At 42.9% G+C, this 17997-nt stretch overlaps 1 protein-coding gene across 1 annotated transcript in view; it reads left to right on the plus strand.

The window, feature by feature from the left end:
* Nucleotides 1-11414: 11414 nt before the first annotated feature.
* Nucleotides 11415-17997, plus strand: part of PPM1D (protein phosphatase, Mg2+/Mn2+ dependent 1D) — a 69537-nt gene continuing 62954 nt past the window's right edge. Inside the window, exon 1 of the mRNA XM_050764601.1 lies at nt 11415-12119. Within this exon, the coding sequence (XP_050620558.1) occupies nt 11648-12119 (472 nt within the window). The 5' untranslated portion in view covers nt 11415-11647. The remainder of the gene's footprint in view (nt 12120-17997) is intronic.

The raw sequence follows: 17997 nt of genomic DNA on the forward strand, positions 1-17997 counted from the left end.
GTAATCCCAGCTACTTGGGAGGCTGAGTCAGGAGAATTGCTTGAACCCTGGAGGCAGAGATTGCAGTGAGCCTAGATCACACCACTGCACTCCAGCCTGGGCCACAGAGTGTGACTCCGTCTCAAATAATAATAATTAAATTAAATTAAATTAAATTAAATTAAAATATTTAAAATAAAATAATACACTTAGGCTGGTGCATGGCTCATGTCTGTAATCCCAGCACTCTGGGAGGCCAACGCAGGAGGATTGCTTGAGGCCAGGATTTTAAGACCAGCCTGGGCAACGTAGTCAGACCCTGTCTCTACAAACAATACAAAAATTAGCCAGGTGTAATAATGTACACCTGTAGTCCCAGCTACTGAGGAGGCTGAGGTGGGAGGATCACTTGAGTCCAGGAATTAAAGGTTACAGTGAGCTATGAGCCTGCCACTGTACTCCAACCTGGACAACAGAGCAAGACCCCATCTCAAAAAAAGAATTATAAAAACGCAATTATTTGGCTGGGTGTGGTGGCTCATACCTGTAATCCCAGCACTTTGGGAGGCTGAGGTGGGTGGATCACCTGAGGTCAGGAGTTTGAGACCAACCTGTTCAACATGGTGAAAGCCCATCTCTACTAAAAGTATAAAAAATTAGCCAGGCGTGGTGGTGGGTGTCTGTAATCCCAGCTACTCAGGAGGCTGAGGCAGGAGAATTGCTTGAACCTGGGAGGTGGAGGTTGCAGTGAGCTAAGATTGCAGCACTGTACTTCAGGTTGGGTGACAAGAGAGAGACAGTGTCAAAAAAAAAAAAGCAATTATTCCTTTAATATCTTGTAATATTATTTTTGAGATGTTTCCATGTTGACACAGTGTACCAGTTAGGAATGCTTCTGGCTAAAGATAACACAAAACCCAACCAAGGGTGATTTAAACAAACCAACTTTTTTCTCTCACATACAGATATTCTGGAGGTCAATAGCTGTGGCATTTTTTCCATAACTCAGTTATGTCAGGGACAGAATCTCTGTACTTCTGGCACTTTCTTCACAGCTGTATGCAGGGGGAAAGTGCAGTGCCAGCTGCATTTGTCTCTAGAATCCCTCAACAAACTTCCATTTATATCTCTGATCAGCTGGGCACAGTGGTGCACCTGTGGTCCCAGCTACTCAAAAGGCTGAGCCCAAGAGTTTGAGACCAGCCTGAGCAAAATAATGATACCCCTTCTCAAAAAAAAGAAAAAAAAAACCTCTCATTGATCATTATTTTCCCATGGCCTACGTGCAATGGAGCTTAGGAAACGGGATAATTAGTCTTTTCAGTCCCATAGAGAAGGTGGCAAATGGAGAAAAGAGTCAGGAATGGTTGCTGACAGTCAGTCAATGTCTAGTATATCATTCCTAAAAGAATATTTCTTGTGACTGCTATCACAGTTATGGGGATTTTCTTACTTATTCCACTATTGATGGATGTTGCCAATGTTTGCTATTTCAAGCAATGATGCAATGAACAACCTTGTATGTGTCTTCTTGTGAGTTTGTAAAATCTTTATCACCTCCATTGCACAAAAAAACTGGCTTTGCTAAATTGTATATTTTTGTATACCAGGATATGTTTTTGAAACAAAAAAGCTGAATGTTTAACTTTTTTTCCTCTATAACATCATGTTCCTGAGGCACAAACCCAAATGTCCTTCAGTGAGGGAAGGATCAAGAGGGAGTAGGGATATCTAGGGGTGGAAAGCTAGTGAACATTATAAAAATAATTTCCTGCTATAGAGAAATGAGTAAAGTCTTAATATATTAAAAATCATATTCTGAATTAGTACATAAACAAAAACTGGGACATCAAAAAGACTCACAAAGAAGCAGAAATCTCAGAACAGACCACACAGGATGAAAAGAACACTGCAACACAAGAATTAGGTATAGTTAGGAGCTCAAACAAACAAGACCAATCATACTAGTTACAGGGTATCCTCAATTCCCTAGCAACGAGGAACACGAGATTTTTATGTGTGTCAGTAAAGATTCTTCATATTGCAAGTGAAGAAAAATCCAAGGCAAACTGCTTTCATTAGAAGAGGAAACAGAAAAGTCTATTGCTAAGTCCAGTGATGGTCGTGACTTTATCCAAAGTTCAAATCATGTTAGTAGGACCTAGCTCCCAGGTCCTCTTCCTCTGAGTGTCAGCTTCATCTTCAGGCAAGTTCTGTTCCTGGTAACAGAATGGCTGTAGCAGTCTCAACTTCACATTTATAGGACACAGGATCCTGAAGAAGAATTAGCTTATCTTCCAGTAGCTTCATTTTATTAGGGAGAAGTTTTTCTTTCCCAGAAGCTCCAACAAATGTCCTCATATCTCACTGGGCTTCTGACTAGGTTATGAGTTCATTAATGAACCTTCAGTAAGGCCATGGAGATGGAATATGTTGACTGGCCTAACCCAGTCTGAGCTCTCTCAGAGCTGAGGCTGAGACCAATTCTACCAAATCACATAGCTTGAGAGTAGGGGAGGGCGTGATTACCCAGGATAAAATCTTTGTATTGTTTCACCAAAAGAAGGGTGTTCAACCCAGCGATCTCGTTACTGGGTATAGACCCAAAGGAAAATAAATCATTCTACCAAAAGGACACATGCATCCATATGTTCATTGCAGTGCTGTTGACAACAGAATCAACCTAGGTGCCCTCAATGGTGAACTAGATTTAAAAAATGTGGTACGCATACACCACAGAATACTATGAAGCTATAAGAAAGAACAAAATCATGTCCTTTACAGAAACATGATAGAGTATAGGCCATTATTGTAAGCAAATTAACACAGGAACAGAAAAGCAAATACCTCATGTTCTCACTTATAAGTGGGAGCTAAACATTGGATACACATGGGCATAAAGATGAGAACAATGACACTAGGGACTAAAGGGGGAAGGGGGGTGGAGGGCAAGAGCTGAAAATCTACCCATTGGGTACTATGCTGACTACCTGGGTAATGGGTTCACTCATACCCCAAACCTCTGCATCATGCAATATATTTTTGTAACAAATCTGCATATGTACTCTCTAATTCTAAAATAAAAGTTGAAAAAGAAAAAAGAAGGGTGAATGGATGTTATGGATACTGGAAAGGAAAAACCAAAATGTCCACTAAAGTATCAGAACACACTTTATATGATTTTTAGTTAATTATATGTAAGCAGGTAGAATAAGCCATATTAATCTCATTACAAAGACAGTCTGTCATTATCCATAAATCCTTTGACTTATTTACCTCATTTTTCATTAAACCCATCCAAGAATAATTAGGGGCCAGAACCGCTTTCCACCAATCACCACTTAAATGATAAACCTATTCATTAAATGATAAAGCTAAATCAGTGCCCTCGATTGCCTGTAAAAAAAGATATTGAGCTAGGCACAGTGGCTCACGCCTACAATCCCAGTAGTTTGGTAGGCTGAGGTAGGAGGATCACTTGAGACAAGGAGTTCGAGACCAGCCTGGGCAATATAGCAAGACTCTGTCTCTACACAAAAAAAATCCAAAAATTAGCTAGATGTGGTGGCATACCCCTGTAGTCCAGCTATGTGAGAGGTTGATGTGGGAGGATCACTTGAGCCCAGGATTTTGAGGCTTCAGTTGGCTATGAATGTGCCACTGCACTCCAACCTGGGCAATACAGCAAGACCCTGTCTCAGGAAAAAAAAAGATATAGAAGCCCAGTGCGTGCTGAACCCTTGGAGATAGACTTCAACCCTCTGATCCTCTGATACATCCACACACTGCTGCTCCCACTGTTGAGTTAATGCTTGTTCACTAACCTGTTTGTTCCAGTTGTTCTTGCTTTAATTACATATTTAAGTAAATGTTACATTACATGATGAAATAAGAGTGGAGGAAAAATAACTTCTCTCTATGAAAATAAATTTAATACTCTGGAAAGACTCAAAAAAGGCAAATTAATTTTTTTTAAGATGGAGTCTCGCTCTGTTGTCCAGGCTGGAGTGCAGTGGCACAATCTCCACTCACTGCAACATCCGCCTCCTGGGTTTAAGCAATTCTCCTGCCTCAGCCTCCCAAGTAGCTGGGATTACAGGCACCCACCACCACACCCGGCTAATTTCTATATTTTCAGTAGAGACAAGGTTTCACCATGTTAAGCAGGCTGGTCTTGAACTCCTGACCTCAGGTGATCAGCCTCCCAAAGTGCTGGGATTATAGGTTTGAGCCACCCAACCTGGACCAAGCTTCCTCTCTTTAAATAGGTGATTTAGGAGTTCAAGGTTACAGTGAGCTATGATCACGCCACTGCACTCCAGCCTGGGCAACAGGCCAAGACTCTGTTTCTAAATAAATAGCTCTGGGCCGGGCGCAGTGGCTTGTGCCTGTAATCCGAGCACTTTGGGAGGCTGAGGCAGGCGGATCACCTGAGGTCGGGAGTTCGAGACCAGCCTGACCAACATGGAGAAACCCTGTCTCTACTAAAAATACAAAAAATTAACCGGGCGTGGTGGTGTGTGCCTGTAATCCTAGCTACTGAGGAGAATCGCTTGAACCCGTGAGGCAGAGGTTGCGGTGAGTTGAGATCACGCCATTACACTCCAGCCTGGGCAACAAGAGCAAAACTCTGTCTCAATAAATAAATAAATAAATACTTCTGAAGTCCCTTCTAAGTTCAGTTAAGTCCCACATACTGGATAGAGGCAGGAAAATGTGGAAAAAAAATGTGCCTATTTAACACAAAGGAACAGTGAGTATTTTAAGATAATCTCCTCCTATGCTAGCTCAGAAACCAAAATTTCGTTAACATCTGCAAACAAATGGAATGTTTAACTTTAGTTTCTATTTTTTTTTTCTTTGACAGTTTCGCTCTGTGGCCCAGGCTGGAGTGCAGTGGTGCCATCTGGGTTCACTGCTGCCTCTGCCCTCCAGGTTCCAGCAACTCTCCTGCCTCAGCCTCCCAGGTAGCTGCAACTATAGGCAGGCATCACCATGCTTGGCTAATTTTTGTAGTTTTAGTAGAGATGGGGTTTCACCATGTTGGTCAGGCTGGTCTCAAACTGCTGACCTCGTGATCCACTCGCCTCGGACTCCTAGTTTCTATCTTAAAGGTGGTTTCTCTAATTTCGTCTCAAATTCTGGATGGTACACTATTAAGGGCATAAAATCTTCTGCAGCAGAAGTATAGTAAATAGTACTGCTGAATAAAACTAAACCATGCAGTAATTACCTCAAGGAAAAAGATGCTTTTTCTAAGTTATTTAAACAAATAGCTTTTATTTAACTTTTCATAAAATGGAAAAAAAGGAACTTTGTATAAAGTAAAAGCAATGACGCAATAAAGACTAGGCCACATCTCTTTAGAAAAAGAAAAAAAAGGCCAAGTGTATCAGTAGAACTATCTGAAGAGACAAAGGTACAAATGTTCTTTCCCCATTATTGACTCAGAAACCACTTATCTGCAGAAACATGACAGATTGAATTTCCATGGCTAATTAAGAACAAAACAGGTTTGACACCTTTGGGACTTTGGCAGCTGTGATTCTAATTTTGCGTCTCCCACCAATTTACATTCACACACAATGAATGTGACAGTGGTAGTCAGATTAGAGTGATTATTTTGTTAAATACTGAGTTATGAAAGCAACAGGGTCAGAGTAAAGGCAGGTGTACAGAATTTAACCTCTTGAGACACGTCATCTCACAGCCGTAAATACACAAAGTGGCTCTAATAGATGGACAATGGACTACTACTCTACGTGGTAGACTTCACTGATATTTTCTAGCTATGGGAAGAAACGATAGCAAATTAATTAGATTTTTATTTTGTTTCTAAAATTAATTCTTTCTTTCTTTCTTTTTTTTTTTTTTTGAGACAGAGCCTTGCTCTGTCACCCAGGCTGGCATGCAGTGGCGTGATCTTGGCTCACTGCAACTTCCATCTCCCAGGCTCAAGTGATTCTTGTGCCTCAGCCTCCCGAGTAGCTGGGATTATTACAGGCAGGCACCACCATGCCCGGCTAATTTTTGTATTTTTAGTTGAGACGGGGTTTTGCCATGTTGGCCAGGCTGGTCTTGAACTGTGAGCTCAAGCAATCCACCCACTTCGGCCTCCCAAAGTGCTGGGATTACAGGTGTGAGCCACTGTGCCTGGCCTAAAATTAATTCTCAGAGTGTATGTTTGAAGATTTTGAACTCTGTAATTAAAGACACGACTCCTAAAATGAACAAATCAGTGGATGACAACAGTTAACCCTGAAACAGATCCAAGCATATATAAAAACTTACTAATAAAGGGAGTATCAGTAACCAATTGGGAAACACACTTGTTTGAAAGAAACTCAAATTCACTTTATGCCAAAATAATTCCAGATAAATTTGAATGTAAAAACACATTTTAGCCAGAAAAATACTAGAAGAAAACATAAAATTTTAGTCATAAGTAATCTCAGAAGTAAAAAGACCGTTTTATTTTCTGGGTTTTTGTTGTTTTTTTTCCTTAAGATACGAGGTCCTGGTTTTGCTATGTTACCTTTGCTAGTCTGGAACTCCTGGCCTCAAACAACCCTTCCACTTTGGCCCCCCAAAGTGCTGGAATTACAGGCATGAGCCACAATACCTAGCTTAAAAGGACACTGAGGACATTTTAGGCTTAAAACCACTGGAAATACAACAAAGGAAACTTAAAAAGATTTTTAAGGATACTTTTATCCCATGTTTTCTTTTAGTATTTAAAAAAATATATATGGCCGGTCACGGTGGCTCACACCTGTAATTCCAGCTCTTTGGGAGGTGGAGGCGGGCGGATCAAGAGGTCAGGAGATTGAGCCCATCCTGGCTAACATGGTGAAAACCCGTCTCTACTAAAAATACAAAAACTAGCCTGGTGTAGTGGTGCGTGCCTGTAATCCCAGCTACTAGGCAGGCTGAAGCATGAGAACTGCTTTAACCCAGGAGGCAGAGGTTGCAGGGAGCTCAAATCGTGCCACTGCACTCCAGCCTGGGTAACAGAGCTGGAGTGTGTCTTCAAAAAAAAAAAAAAAAATTCATAACAATAAAAAAGAATATTCTAATATCTGTAGAACAACTAATCACCTTCTTTTTCAACAATGTCTTGGCTATTCTTATCCATTTTCTCTTCCAGATAAATGTTGGAATCAACTTGTCAAGTTACAAAAAAAGAATCCAGTTGGAATTTTGATTAAAGTTATAATAAATTTGTAGATTAATTTGAGACCAATTGTTTTCTCATCTAGAAACATGGTATCTTTTTATGTTATTTAGGACTTTTTTTCTTTAGCAAATTTTCCTGGTTTTCCTCATATTAATTTTATACATTTCTTGCTAAGTAAATTAATTAATTAACTCACTCAACAACTCTTTGTCCGAGGCTCAGAGTGTACAGCAATGAACAAGACAAGTTCCCTCTTCTCATGGAGACTGTAGTCTAATTGGGACAAATGAAAAAGATCAGCTAGTGAGTAGTCCTCTGCAGATAATTAAAATAGGGTTATGTGAAAGAGAGATATTGGGTGGCTACGTTAGATTGGGTAGTTAAGAAAGTCCCTCAATATTTCTTTCTTTCTTTTTTTTTTTTTTTTTTTGAGGCGGAGTCTCACTCTGTCACCCAGGCTAGAGTGCAGTGGCACGATCTTGGCTCACTGCAACCTCCGCCTCCTGGGTTCACGCCATTCTCCTGCCTCAGCCTCCCGATTAGCTGGGACTACAGGCGCCCGCCACCACGCCCAGCTAATTTTTTGTATTTTTTAGTAGAGACGGGGTTTCACTGTGTTAGCCAGGATGGTCTCAATCTCCTGACCTCGTGATCCGCCTGCCTCGGCCTCCCAGAGTGCTGGGATTACAGGCATGAGCCACCACGCCCGGCCTCAATATTTCAACTGAGATCTGAGTAGCAAGAAGAATCCAGCTTTGTAAAGCCGCTGGGAGAGGGGATGGCATTTCAAGGAGAGGGAACTGCTAATGAAAAAAAAAAAATCGGCCGGGCGCGGTGGCTCAAGCCTGTAATCCCAGCACTTTGGGAGGCTGAGACGGGCGGATCACGAGGTCAGGAGATCGAGACCATCCTGGCTAACACGGTGAAACCCCGTCTCTACTAAAAATACAAGAAAATTAGCCGGGCGAGGTGGCGGGCGCCTGTAGTCCCAGCTACTCGGGAGGCTGAGGCAGGAGAATGGCGTGAACCCGGGGGAGCGGAGCTTGCAGTGAGCCGAGATCGCGCCACTGCACTCCAGCCTTGGGCACAGAGCAAGACTCCGCGTCAAAAAAAAAAAAAAAAAAAAAAAAAAGAAAAAAAAAAATCACTAAGTCTCCTAATAGTTTGATATTTTCTGTTCAAGGAATAGAAAAAAGGCCAGTGAGCTAGCAGTTAGTGGCGAAGGGGAAAGTGTTATGAAAAGATGTTAGACAAACATTTAGGGGCCAAACAGATGATTCAGGCCTTCATAAGGAGTTTGCATATTATTTTATTTTTTTTGAGACAAAGTCTCTGTTGTCCAGGCTTCAGGGCAGTGGTGTGACCTGAGCTCACTGCAGCCTCTGCCTCCCAGGTTCAGGTGATTCTCCTGCCTCAGCCTCTCCCCTGAGCAGCTGGAACTACAAGTGCACGCCACCATGCCTGGCTAATTTTTGTATTTTTAGTAGAGACAGGGTTTCACCATCTTGGCCAGGCTGGTCTCCAACTCCTGGCCTTAAGTGATCTGCCCGCCTTGGCCTCCCAAAGTGCTGGAATTACAGGTGTTAGCCACTGCGCCTGGCCCATATTATTTTAAATGTGATGGAAGCCATGAGTGTATTGAGTAAAAGAATGACTTGATCTGATTTATGGTTTTTGAAAGATCGCTATAGTAGCTAGAGGAAAAAGAATTGCAGAAGGCCAAGAGTGAAAGAAAGATTTGTGAGGAGGCGAGTGTAGTGGTCCAGGTAAGAGGTAATAGTGGCCAGATATGGTGGCTCACACCTGTAGTCCCAGCTACTAGGGCGGCCGAGGCACGAGATTTCCTTGATCCCAGGAGACAGAGGTTGCTAGTGAGCCGAGATAACGTCACTGCACTCCAGCCTGGGTGATGGAGGGAGACTCTGTCTCAAAAAAAGAAAGAAAACAGAACATATTTCTACACAAATGGAAATGACCCAGAAGAGGAGAAATTGTCTGGGTGTGGTGACACATGCTTAATCTCAGCTACTTGGGGGCTAAAGTTAGAGGATCACTTGAGGTCAGGAGTTTGAGGCTGCAGTGAGCTATAATTGTGCCTGTGAATAATCACTGTACCCCAGCCTGGGCATCATAGCAAGTCCCTGTCTTTAAGATTTAGAAAGAGAAAGGAGAGATTGACAAGGCACAAGCAAGGAGGATAACTGTTGGAGCAGTAAAGCTCTTGAAAAGGAGACAGTATGGAAGATATGGATAGTATCTTGAAAAATAAAGTGGATGAGAAGTGACATGAATAGTGGAAGAAACGAAGACAGTGGGCTATGAAAAATGACGGGGAGACACCAGGGATCAGTTGCTGACAGCATCTCACAGTAGTAGCAGTCTGCATAAATTTTAAAAGAACTTGAGTTTCTGAGGGAGGATGGAAGAGAAGTGGTTTGGAGGTAATATGAGGAGTAGGCCACAGATAAGAATACCTGTGAGAGGAAAAATAACCTCCTGTACTTGAAAAGTTGCAAGGGAGGTAGTTTTGCTAAGTGATAAACCGGGTTTCAGTTGGAATGGGAAGTTAATGGGAACACTTACAGAAGAGGCTAAGAATAAAGGGGAAGTGGCTGATGGCAGATGTTGAAATCCAAAGTGTGAAGTGAAATGGTTAGGATGTTTGGTGAAGAGTGGGATATGGAATCAGAGTGGCTGAAGTAGAGTAGCATGGAGATACCAGAGCAATAAAGGGATGACGCAGATCCCATTGGTTGTGATTGAAGTGGAAAGGATTATAAAGCATGATGGAATTATCTTTTGGTAATCTCTTGGGTCAAACGTGGTGAACGGTTAAGATGAATAATATAGAGCTACACAAACCATTCTTGTTGCAGGTCTTGTGATATGGATTTATTACAATGCTAATATTTCATTTAGGATTTTTGTATTCATCGTTACAAAACAGGGTCCGTAGGTTTCCTTTTAGTGTTCATAACACTTAGGTTTTATTAACAGGGTTATGATCACCTCTCCAAACAAGCTGGGATTTTTTTCTTTTTCAAGCGTTTCTATGCCCTGGAACCATCTGGTCTAGTGCTTTTTGGGGTAATGAATATCTTCGATTATATTTATTTTTATTTAGTTGATCTATTCAGATTTTCTACATTTTCTTGAGCTGCTTTTTCTTATTTATATTTTTATTGGTATAAAGATCTTTTCTATTTGTATTTCTTGTGCCAACTGTATGTACATTCCCCCCATTCCCGTTTCCATACTGTTTTCAGGCCATTTGAAGTTCTCAAAGGTTGTAAAGTACAGATTGATGATGAAGTGGCCAAAAACGGGAAAAGTGAACTTTAAAGTGATTCAACTACAAAACGTATGCTGAGCAAATACTAGTGTATTCCTCGCTCTGCGGCTTAATTCCGTGAAAATCAGTGCAAAGGTTTTAGCGTTGGGATTGTGACCGACTCGGTGAAGAGACGGGACGATCACCAAACCGTTAGAGCACTAGGGCTCTTGGCAGGTTTTGTCAGTTATTTTCAAGTGATAACTTGAAGTGATACCGCAGGAATAAAATGCTGTATCCAGAGCTGGTCGGAACAAGCACTACCTTTAACAAAAGCTGAAAAGATCTGCTAAGAATTTGTTAGAATACAGCCCTCTTTCGTCTCTGACAATAACTAGTTACGTGAACCGAGACTGTGCAGCTGACGGTGGAAATTTCCCAAATGCTTTTTAAAAACAGAACTGGACTGCCTCCCTCCTCCATTCCCAGTCGGATACGTCCCACCCAGATCCAGTTTAAGGGTGCCGCACTTGTTCCGGCCAGCTCACAATCGCCCCTCGGAAGGGAGGTTTCCCGCCATTTCGCTCAGGAGGAGGGTGAACTCTTCTCCTTTCATTCTCCACTCGCTGGGGGCCCGAGTCCACACCACCTTCCCGGCAAAGGGAGCAGCGGGACGCCAAAGCCAGCAGGCCGCATTAAGAACCCTGGAATAAGCCAAAAGCCTACACAGACCAAGTCGCTCGGAAAAGGATCAGCAACCGCCGACAACCCGGAGGGCGAAAAAGCCCGCGGCGTGGGTGAAGCAAATTGGTAGGTGCGCGGGCCCAGCGCCAGCAGCGGGAGGAGGGAGCGCGGCTGTTGCGGGCGGGAGCGAAGGCGGGGACGGAGGGCGGGCTCGCTCCACTCGACTCCGGATTGGTCGGGCTCAGAGAGCCGGGTGACGTCAGCGGGGGAGAACGCCCGATTTGTGTGGTGGGCGCGGGCGGGCGGGGGAAGCACAGTGCGCAGGCGCAACTGCTTGGCTTCGCTCTCTCCGGCGCTCCGGCCCAGCTCTCGCGGACAAGTCCAGACATCGCGCGCCCCCCCTCTCCGGGACCGCCCCCTCCCCCCTCTCGGCGTCGTCGAAGATAAACAATAGTTGGCCGGCGAGCGCCTAGTGTGTCTCCCGCCGCCGGATTCGGCGGGCTGCGTGGGACCGGCGGGATCCCGGCCAGCCGGCCATGGCGGGGCTGTACTCGCTGGGAGTGAGCGTCTTCTCCGACCAGGGCGGGAGGAAGTACATGGAGGACGTTACTCAGATCGTTGTGGAGCCTGAACCGACGGCTGAAGAAAAGCCCTCGCCGCGGCGGTCGCTGTCTCAGCCGTTGTCTCTGCGGCCGTCGCCGCCCGCCCCTGCCGGCGGCGAAGTCTCGGGGAAAGGCCCAGCGGTGGCAGCCCGAGAGGCTCGCGACCCTCCCCCGGACGCCGGGGCCTCGCCTGCACCCAGCCGCTGCTGCCGCCGCCGTTCCTCCGTGGCCTTTTTCGCCGTGTGCGACGGGCACGGCGGGCGGGAGGCGGCACAGTTTGCCCGGGAGCACTTGTGGGGTTTTATCAAGAAGCAGAAGGGTTTCACCTCATCCGAGCCGGCTAAGGTTTGCGCTGCCATCCGCAAAGGCTTTCTCGCTTGTCACCTCGCCATGTGGAAGAAACTGGGTACGTTCCCTGGCTTGTTTGGCGCCCGCCCCTTTTCCAGGCAGTTCAGGGCTTTTATGGCACTAGCCCCGCGTGGGCCCCCGGCACCCAGAGCGCAACCAAAGTGTACATTGATGGAAGTTACCAAACGGTGGAATAGCGCTTTGCTGGGTGGAGGTCCGGGCAAACCAAGTGGCCTTGGGGAAGATAGGATTGCTGTCTCCCTGCAACCTCTTCTTGCTTTATTTCCATCCTCCAAGGATCAATGGGAAGCAGCCCTCTCCCTTCCCTGCTTCACTGTGGTGGCAACCAATGAAAACGTGTTTGAAACCTGGCGCCAGATTTTGGCCAAAAGATAAATCGGTGTTGCACCTGGGCCAGGCGAAGGAAAAATTGTAGTGTTTCCTTGGAGAATCTGTCATAATTCTGCTCCTGAAAGTCTTGTCCCTCTCGGTTGCCGCCTACCGGTGGTGTCAGTTCTCCAGATTGACCCGGGATTGCTGGGGTTGGTTGCTGGAGTAAAGCGTAAGCTAGTTTAGAAGGGCTGAAATGTAACCATCCGGCATCTTAAAGTTTTGGAAGGAATTCCGTTGTAATGATGGTGAGATGTTTTTAGGATTATAAACGTGTACTGCTTATGAAAAATAAAAACGCGGAACGTGTTGTTACCTCTTAAACTGGCCCCGTGTTAAGGGTGTGCCTTAAATTGTGCTTGGGCTTTCTTTTTGCAGATTGCCTTAGCTGATTGCTTTCAGGTAGTTTTCAACAGTGCCTAGTTTAAATAGTACTTACAAATTGTAAATGCCCATCAAAATAGGAAAAGGCAAGGAATTACTGTGTGCTAGAAGGAAATAAAGGTCTTAAATGTCTAAAAATTTCGGTGGAGCTGTAGTTTCATCTAAGTTTTAAATGTTTGTAAAGCAGGCAGGATTTCTGTGCCCGACATATACAGAATAATCTTACAGGATTATAATTGCTTATCTGTTGCAGTGAATAAATGGCATGCATCTTTGTTAGAGCAAAGAAGACAATACTCTCCAGTGGTGGGGGAAAAAACCTTGTTTATGGCAGCATAATAAAGTTGCTTTATTTTCAGCAGAGGGATAGAGACATAGAGAAAAGAGTTAGATTTAGCAAATACAGAACATTTTAAGAAAGGTATTGTCATAGAGTTGTAGATTTAGCCGGTTACAAAGTCTGTTTTCCATTTGCTTGGCTTTCTGCCAAGAATTAGTTGATTGACTCAAAGACCAACCACTAGGCTTGTTGGAGGCGTTTCCCATCCATCCCAGGGGCCCCACTTTATGAATGTATTTTGTTTTTGTGTAGGCACCGTAGAACTGAAAGCGCTGTAGGTATTGTAGGAATATGTCGTATCATTGACAGCAGGGCAACGAGAAGTCGACAGCAGCACAAGAGAGGAAGACTAGACACAAAGAACTATTTAGAGTTCTGTTTTTTTTGCAGTGTACTTGGAGTAACATGAATTTGCCATGTTTGAACTTTAAGGATAAAAAGTCTTTAAGATATAAACTCCGTTACATTAGTATTTAATTTTTTTTTTTTTAAGAGACGGGCGGGGGCGGGGAATTGGTGTGGGCGGTCTCACTTTGTTGCCCAGGCTGGGCAACAAGCGATCCTGGGCTCAAGCGATCCTCACTCCTCGGTCTCCGAAAGTGCTGGAATTACAGGCGTGAGCCACCCTGCCGGACCTTCAGCAGCATTTTTTAATAAAGCAGGGACCATGCTGTTAAATGTAAATATGTATGGTTTAGTTTTACATACACAGACTTTTCGAATTAAGCTTTCACTCTTATGATGCATAAAGTTTAGAGCCTTACACTCCAGAAAAATGTTAAAGTTTGTTTTGTAACACAGCTAGACCTCAGACTTCGTCCTCAAAACTTGAAGAAAAAAAAAAGTATGCTAATTATTTTGGGAGTCTTGACAAAGGAAATGAAGGTTTAAATTTTTTTTTTCAGTACAAATTCTTGGATGGCTCCACATTTTCTAGAAAATAAACTGTAGTTTGTAATCTGCAGGCCAACCCCTTTCCTGTGCAGATTCAGCCTCTCTAGTAAATTATATCTGTTACACGAATTTCCATTACATTAGTCTCTACTCATCCTTTTTCAGGGCACATCAAAATATTCCATTTCCATTTTCTTGGATTGTGCCTCTCTCACCCCGACCCCCCAACAAGGGAAACTCGAACAAAAATATATCCATCATGTAAATTCCCAGTCAGTATGTTTTCTTCTGTGAAGACTTCTTTCTTTTGGAATTGAGCACCGTTTTTTCTACTTTGTAGTGCTCATTGGATTGTAGTAGTAGTTCCCAAACTTTTTGCTCTCAGAACCCTTTATACTCTTATTGAGTACTCTAAAGAGTTTTTGTTTATGTGGGCTACATCTTCCAGTATTTACTACATGAGAAATTTAAACTTAGACAATTTAAAAATATTTCTTTAAAAACAAACATATTTTTATATGTTTTAAAGAAATACCACTTTTTTTCCCCAAATAGGAAATAGTGGTGGGAGGAGTGGGATTGTTTTACATTTTTGCAAACCTCTTTTAATGTCTAGCTTAATAGAAGACAGCTGAATGTCTGGGCGAGGTGGCTCACGCTTGTAATCCCAGCACTTTGGGACACCAAGGCAGGCAAGTCACCTGAGGTCAGAAGTTTGAGACCAGCCTGGCCAACATGGTGAAACCCTGTCTCTACTAAAAATACAGAAATTAGCCAGGTGTGGTGGTGCATCCCTGTGATCTTAGTTACTCGGAACCCTGAGGCAGAGAGAATTGCTTGAACCCGGGAGATGGAGGTTACTTTGAGCTGGGATCGCGCCACTGCACTCCAGCCTGGGTAACGGAGTGAGACACTGTCTCAAAAAAAAAAAAAAAAAAAAAAAAAAGCTGAATTATATCCACTTCTGCACTCAATCTCTTGTGCTGTTTGGTTGAAGTGTCTAAAGAAAAAGCAGCCCCACACACATATGTAGTAGGAAAAAGGAGTAATACTGTATTAGTCTTTTCAGATAATTGTGGATATTCTGCACTAAAATGGTAGCTTTTTTTTCCCCCCAGAGAAAGGTGGAAGAAAAGTAGTTTCTTAAAGTTAGTTGAATTGGAATTTGAAACCTTAGTAATGAATTTCATACTTAATACATTAAGATTCATTGGTCTGTTTTGTACTTTGAATAAATCTCATCCATGTGTGATTTTTGTGACATAGTGCATTAGCTATTTGGAAAGTAATGGTTCACTCAGTTAAGAACATCCTCTGAATAGTAACACATTTCATTATACAATATCAAAGAAAATCATGTTTGTTAATATCACTGATCTCATCAGAAAAGTCTTTAAATATTGGGAAGCTATCTAGTTCACTGTTGTGGATACACATTTTCCAAAATGTATTTTTCAAGCAACAATTAGAAATGTATCATTGACAACAAATACTGTCAGTTTTTCTTGAAGTGAAAAACTCACTTTGTTCATGTTGAAGATGTACACCAAATGCCCAAGTCTTATTAACACAGTCTCTCAAGTAAAGATGATGGTTGATGAATAGTGTTCATTACATGACTCAGACATGAACATGGCTTGTTCATTACATGACTCAGACAATCAATCACAGGTGCTTTTCCTGTAGTATGTAACAAAAGCCTGTTTTTATATAGTCTCCTTTTTGTCATGTAGAATATTAAAAAGATGTACATGGCAAGATACTGTTGCTATAAAAATAAAAAATGAGCCTAGCATGGTAGCATGTGCCTGTAGTCTCTGCTACTCAGGAGGCAGAGATGGAAGGATCGCCTGAGCCTGGGAAGTTGGGTTACAGTGAACCATGATGGAGCCTGTGCACTCAGCCTGGGCAACAGAAAAAAAAGTAGATATTCATGGGTTGAGAATTAATAAAATTAATTTTTGTTGTGTCATCAAGGATATTCTTTTTTTAATTTTAATTTTTGTTTTTTTGAGACAGTCTCACTATGTCACCCAGGCAGGAGTGCTGTGGCACAATTTCAGCTCACTGCAACCCCTGCCTCTCAGGTTCAAGCGATTCTCGTGCCTCAGCCTCCAAGTAGCTGGGACTTACAGGCGTGTGCCATCATACCCGGCTAATTTTTGTGTTTTTTTTTTTTTTTTTTTTTAGTAAAGACGGGGTTTCACCATGTTGGCTAGGCTGGTCTCAAACTCTTGACCTCAAGTCATCCATCTGCCTCGGCCTCCCACAGGCGCGAGCCACCACCCCTGGCCAGGAATATTCTTAAGTGAAATTAGCTTGCTTTTTTTGGACTGTAAATAGGTAGCTGTGAAGAATGCAGTGACTAATAGCTCAGTTTGGTGCCACTGTCTTGACTTCTGCCAAGGCACCAGCAGTTTACCAGCCATTACTTTCTACCATCAGTACAAGTGTCAGCACAGTGAAAAGGGCAAATAATCTCTTATAATTATTGTGAAAATAGTTTTGGCCTTATACAATCCCTATAAAGATTACACAGACCACTGGGAGATTCTAGTCTGCTATAGTATCTGCCTATCAGCTAAATCTTGAGGTCTTTGGGGCCAGAGATACTGCCTTACTCATCTTTAATCGTTTTAGGATTGACCACATAATACCTTGCCCAAAGTAACTGCTCAACAACTAGTTGAGTTTAGTTGAATTTCTGTTGAGTGTAAACAAACAAATGGACTTTCTTCTTTTTTTAAATTAAAATTTCTCCCTTTAAAAAATTGTGCTAAAATACAGATAACATAAAATTTATACCAAGTTGGGCGTGGTGGCTCACGCCTGTAATCCCAGCACTTTGGGAGGCCAAGGTGGGCTGATCACCCGAGGTCAGAAGTTTGAGACCAGCCTGGCCAACATGGTGAAACCCCGTCTCTATTAAAAATACAAAAAAATTAGCCGCACGTGGTGGCGTGTGCCTGTAATCCCAGCTACCGGGGAGGCTGAGGTGGGAGAATCATTTGAACCCAGAAGGCAGAGGTTGCAGTGAGGTGAAATCATGCCATTGCACTCCAGCCTGGGAGAAGAAGCGAGACTCTGTCTCAAAAATAAATACATAAATAAAATTTATACCATTTTAGCCATTTTTAGATATATAATTTAGTGGCATTAAGTGTATTCATAATGTTGTACTACCATCACCACTATTAATTTTCAAACTTCTTCATCAGCCCAAATAGAAACTCTGTGCCCATTAAATAATACCTCATTGTGAACCCTTTCCCAGCTCTGGTAAACTCCCCATTCTACTTTGTACTGCTATGAATTTGACTATTCCAATACTCCATTTAAGTAGAAAAGTGTTCTTTTGTGTCTGACTTATTTTACTTAGAGTATCTTTAGAGCTCAGCCATGTTGTACCATGAGTCAATTTCTTTCCTTTTTAGGGCTGAATAATATGCCATCATATAGATGTGTGCATGCCACATTTTGTTTATCCAGTTTTCTGTTGATGGACATTTGGGTTGTTTCCACTTTTTGGCTATTGTGACTAGTGCTGCTGTGAACATTGGTGTATAAGCATTTGTTTGCATCCCAGTTTTTCAGTTCTTTTGTTTATGAACCTATAAGTGGAATTGCTGGATCATATGGTAATTCTATGTTTAACTTTTTTTTTTTTTTTTTTGAGACGGAGTCTCGCTTTGTTGCCCAGGCTGAAGTGCAATGGCACAATCTCGGCTCACTGCAAGCTCTGCCTCCCAGGTTCACGCCATTCTCCTGCCTCAGCCTCCCTAGTAGCTGGGACCTCAGGCACCTGCCACCACACCCGGCTAATTTTTTGTATTTTTTTTTAGTAGATACGGGGTTTCCCCATGTTAGTTAGGATGGTCTCGATCTACTGACCTCATGGTCCACCCACCTCAGCCTCCCAAAGTGCTGG

This window comes from Macaca thibetana, chromosome 16, assembly GCF_024542745.1.
Source record: "Macaca thibetana thibetana isolate TM-01 chromosome 16, ASM2454274v1, whole genome shotgun sequence".
Taxonomy (NCBI): domain Eukaryota; kingdom Metazoa; phylum Chordata; class Mammalia; order Primates; family Cercopithecidae; genus Macaca; species Macaca thibetana.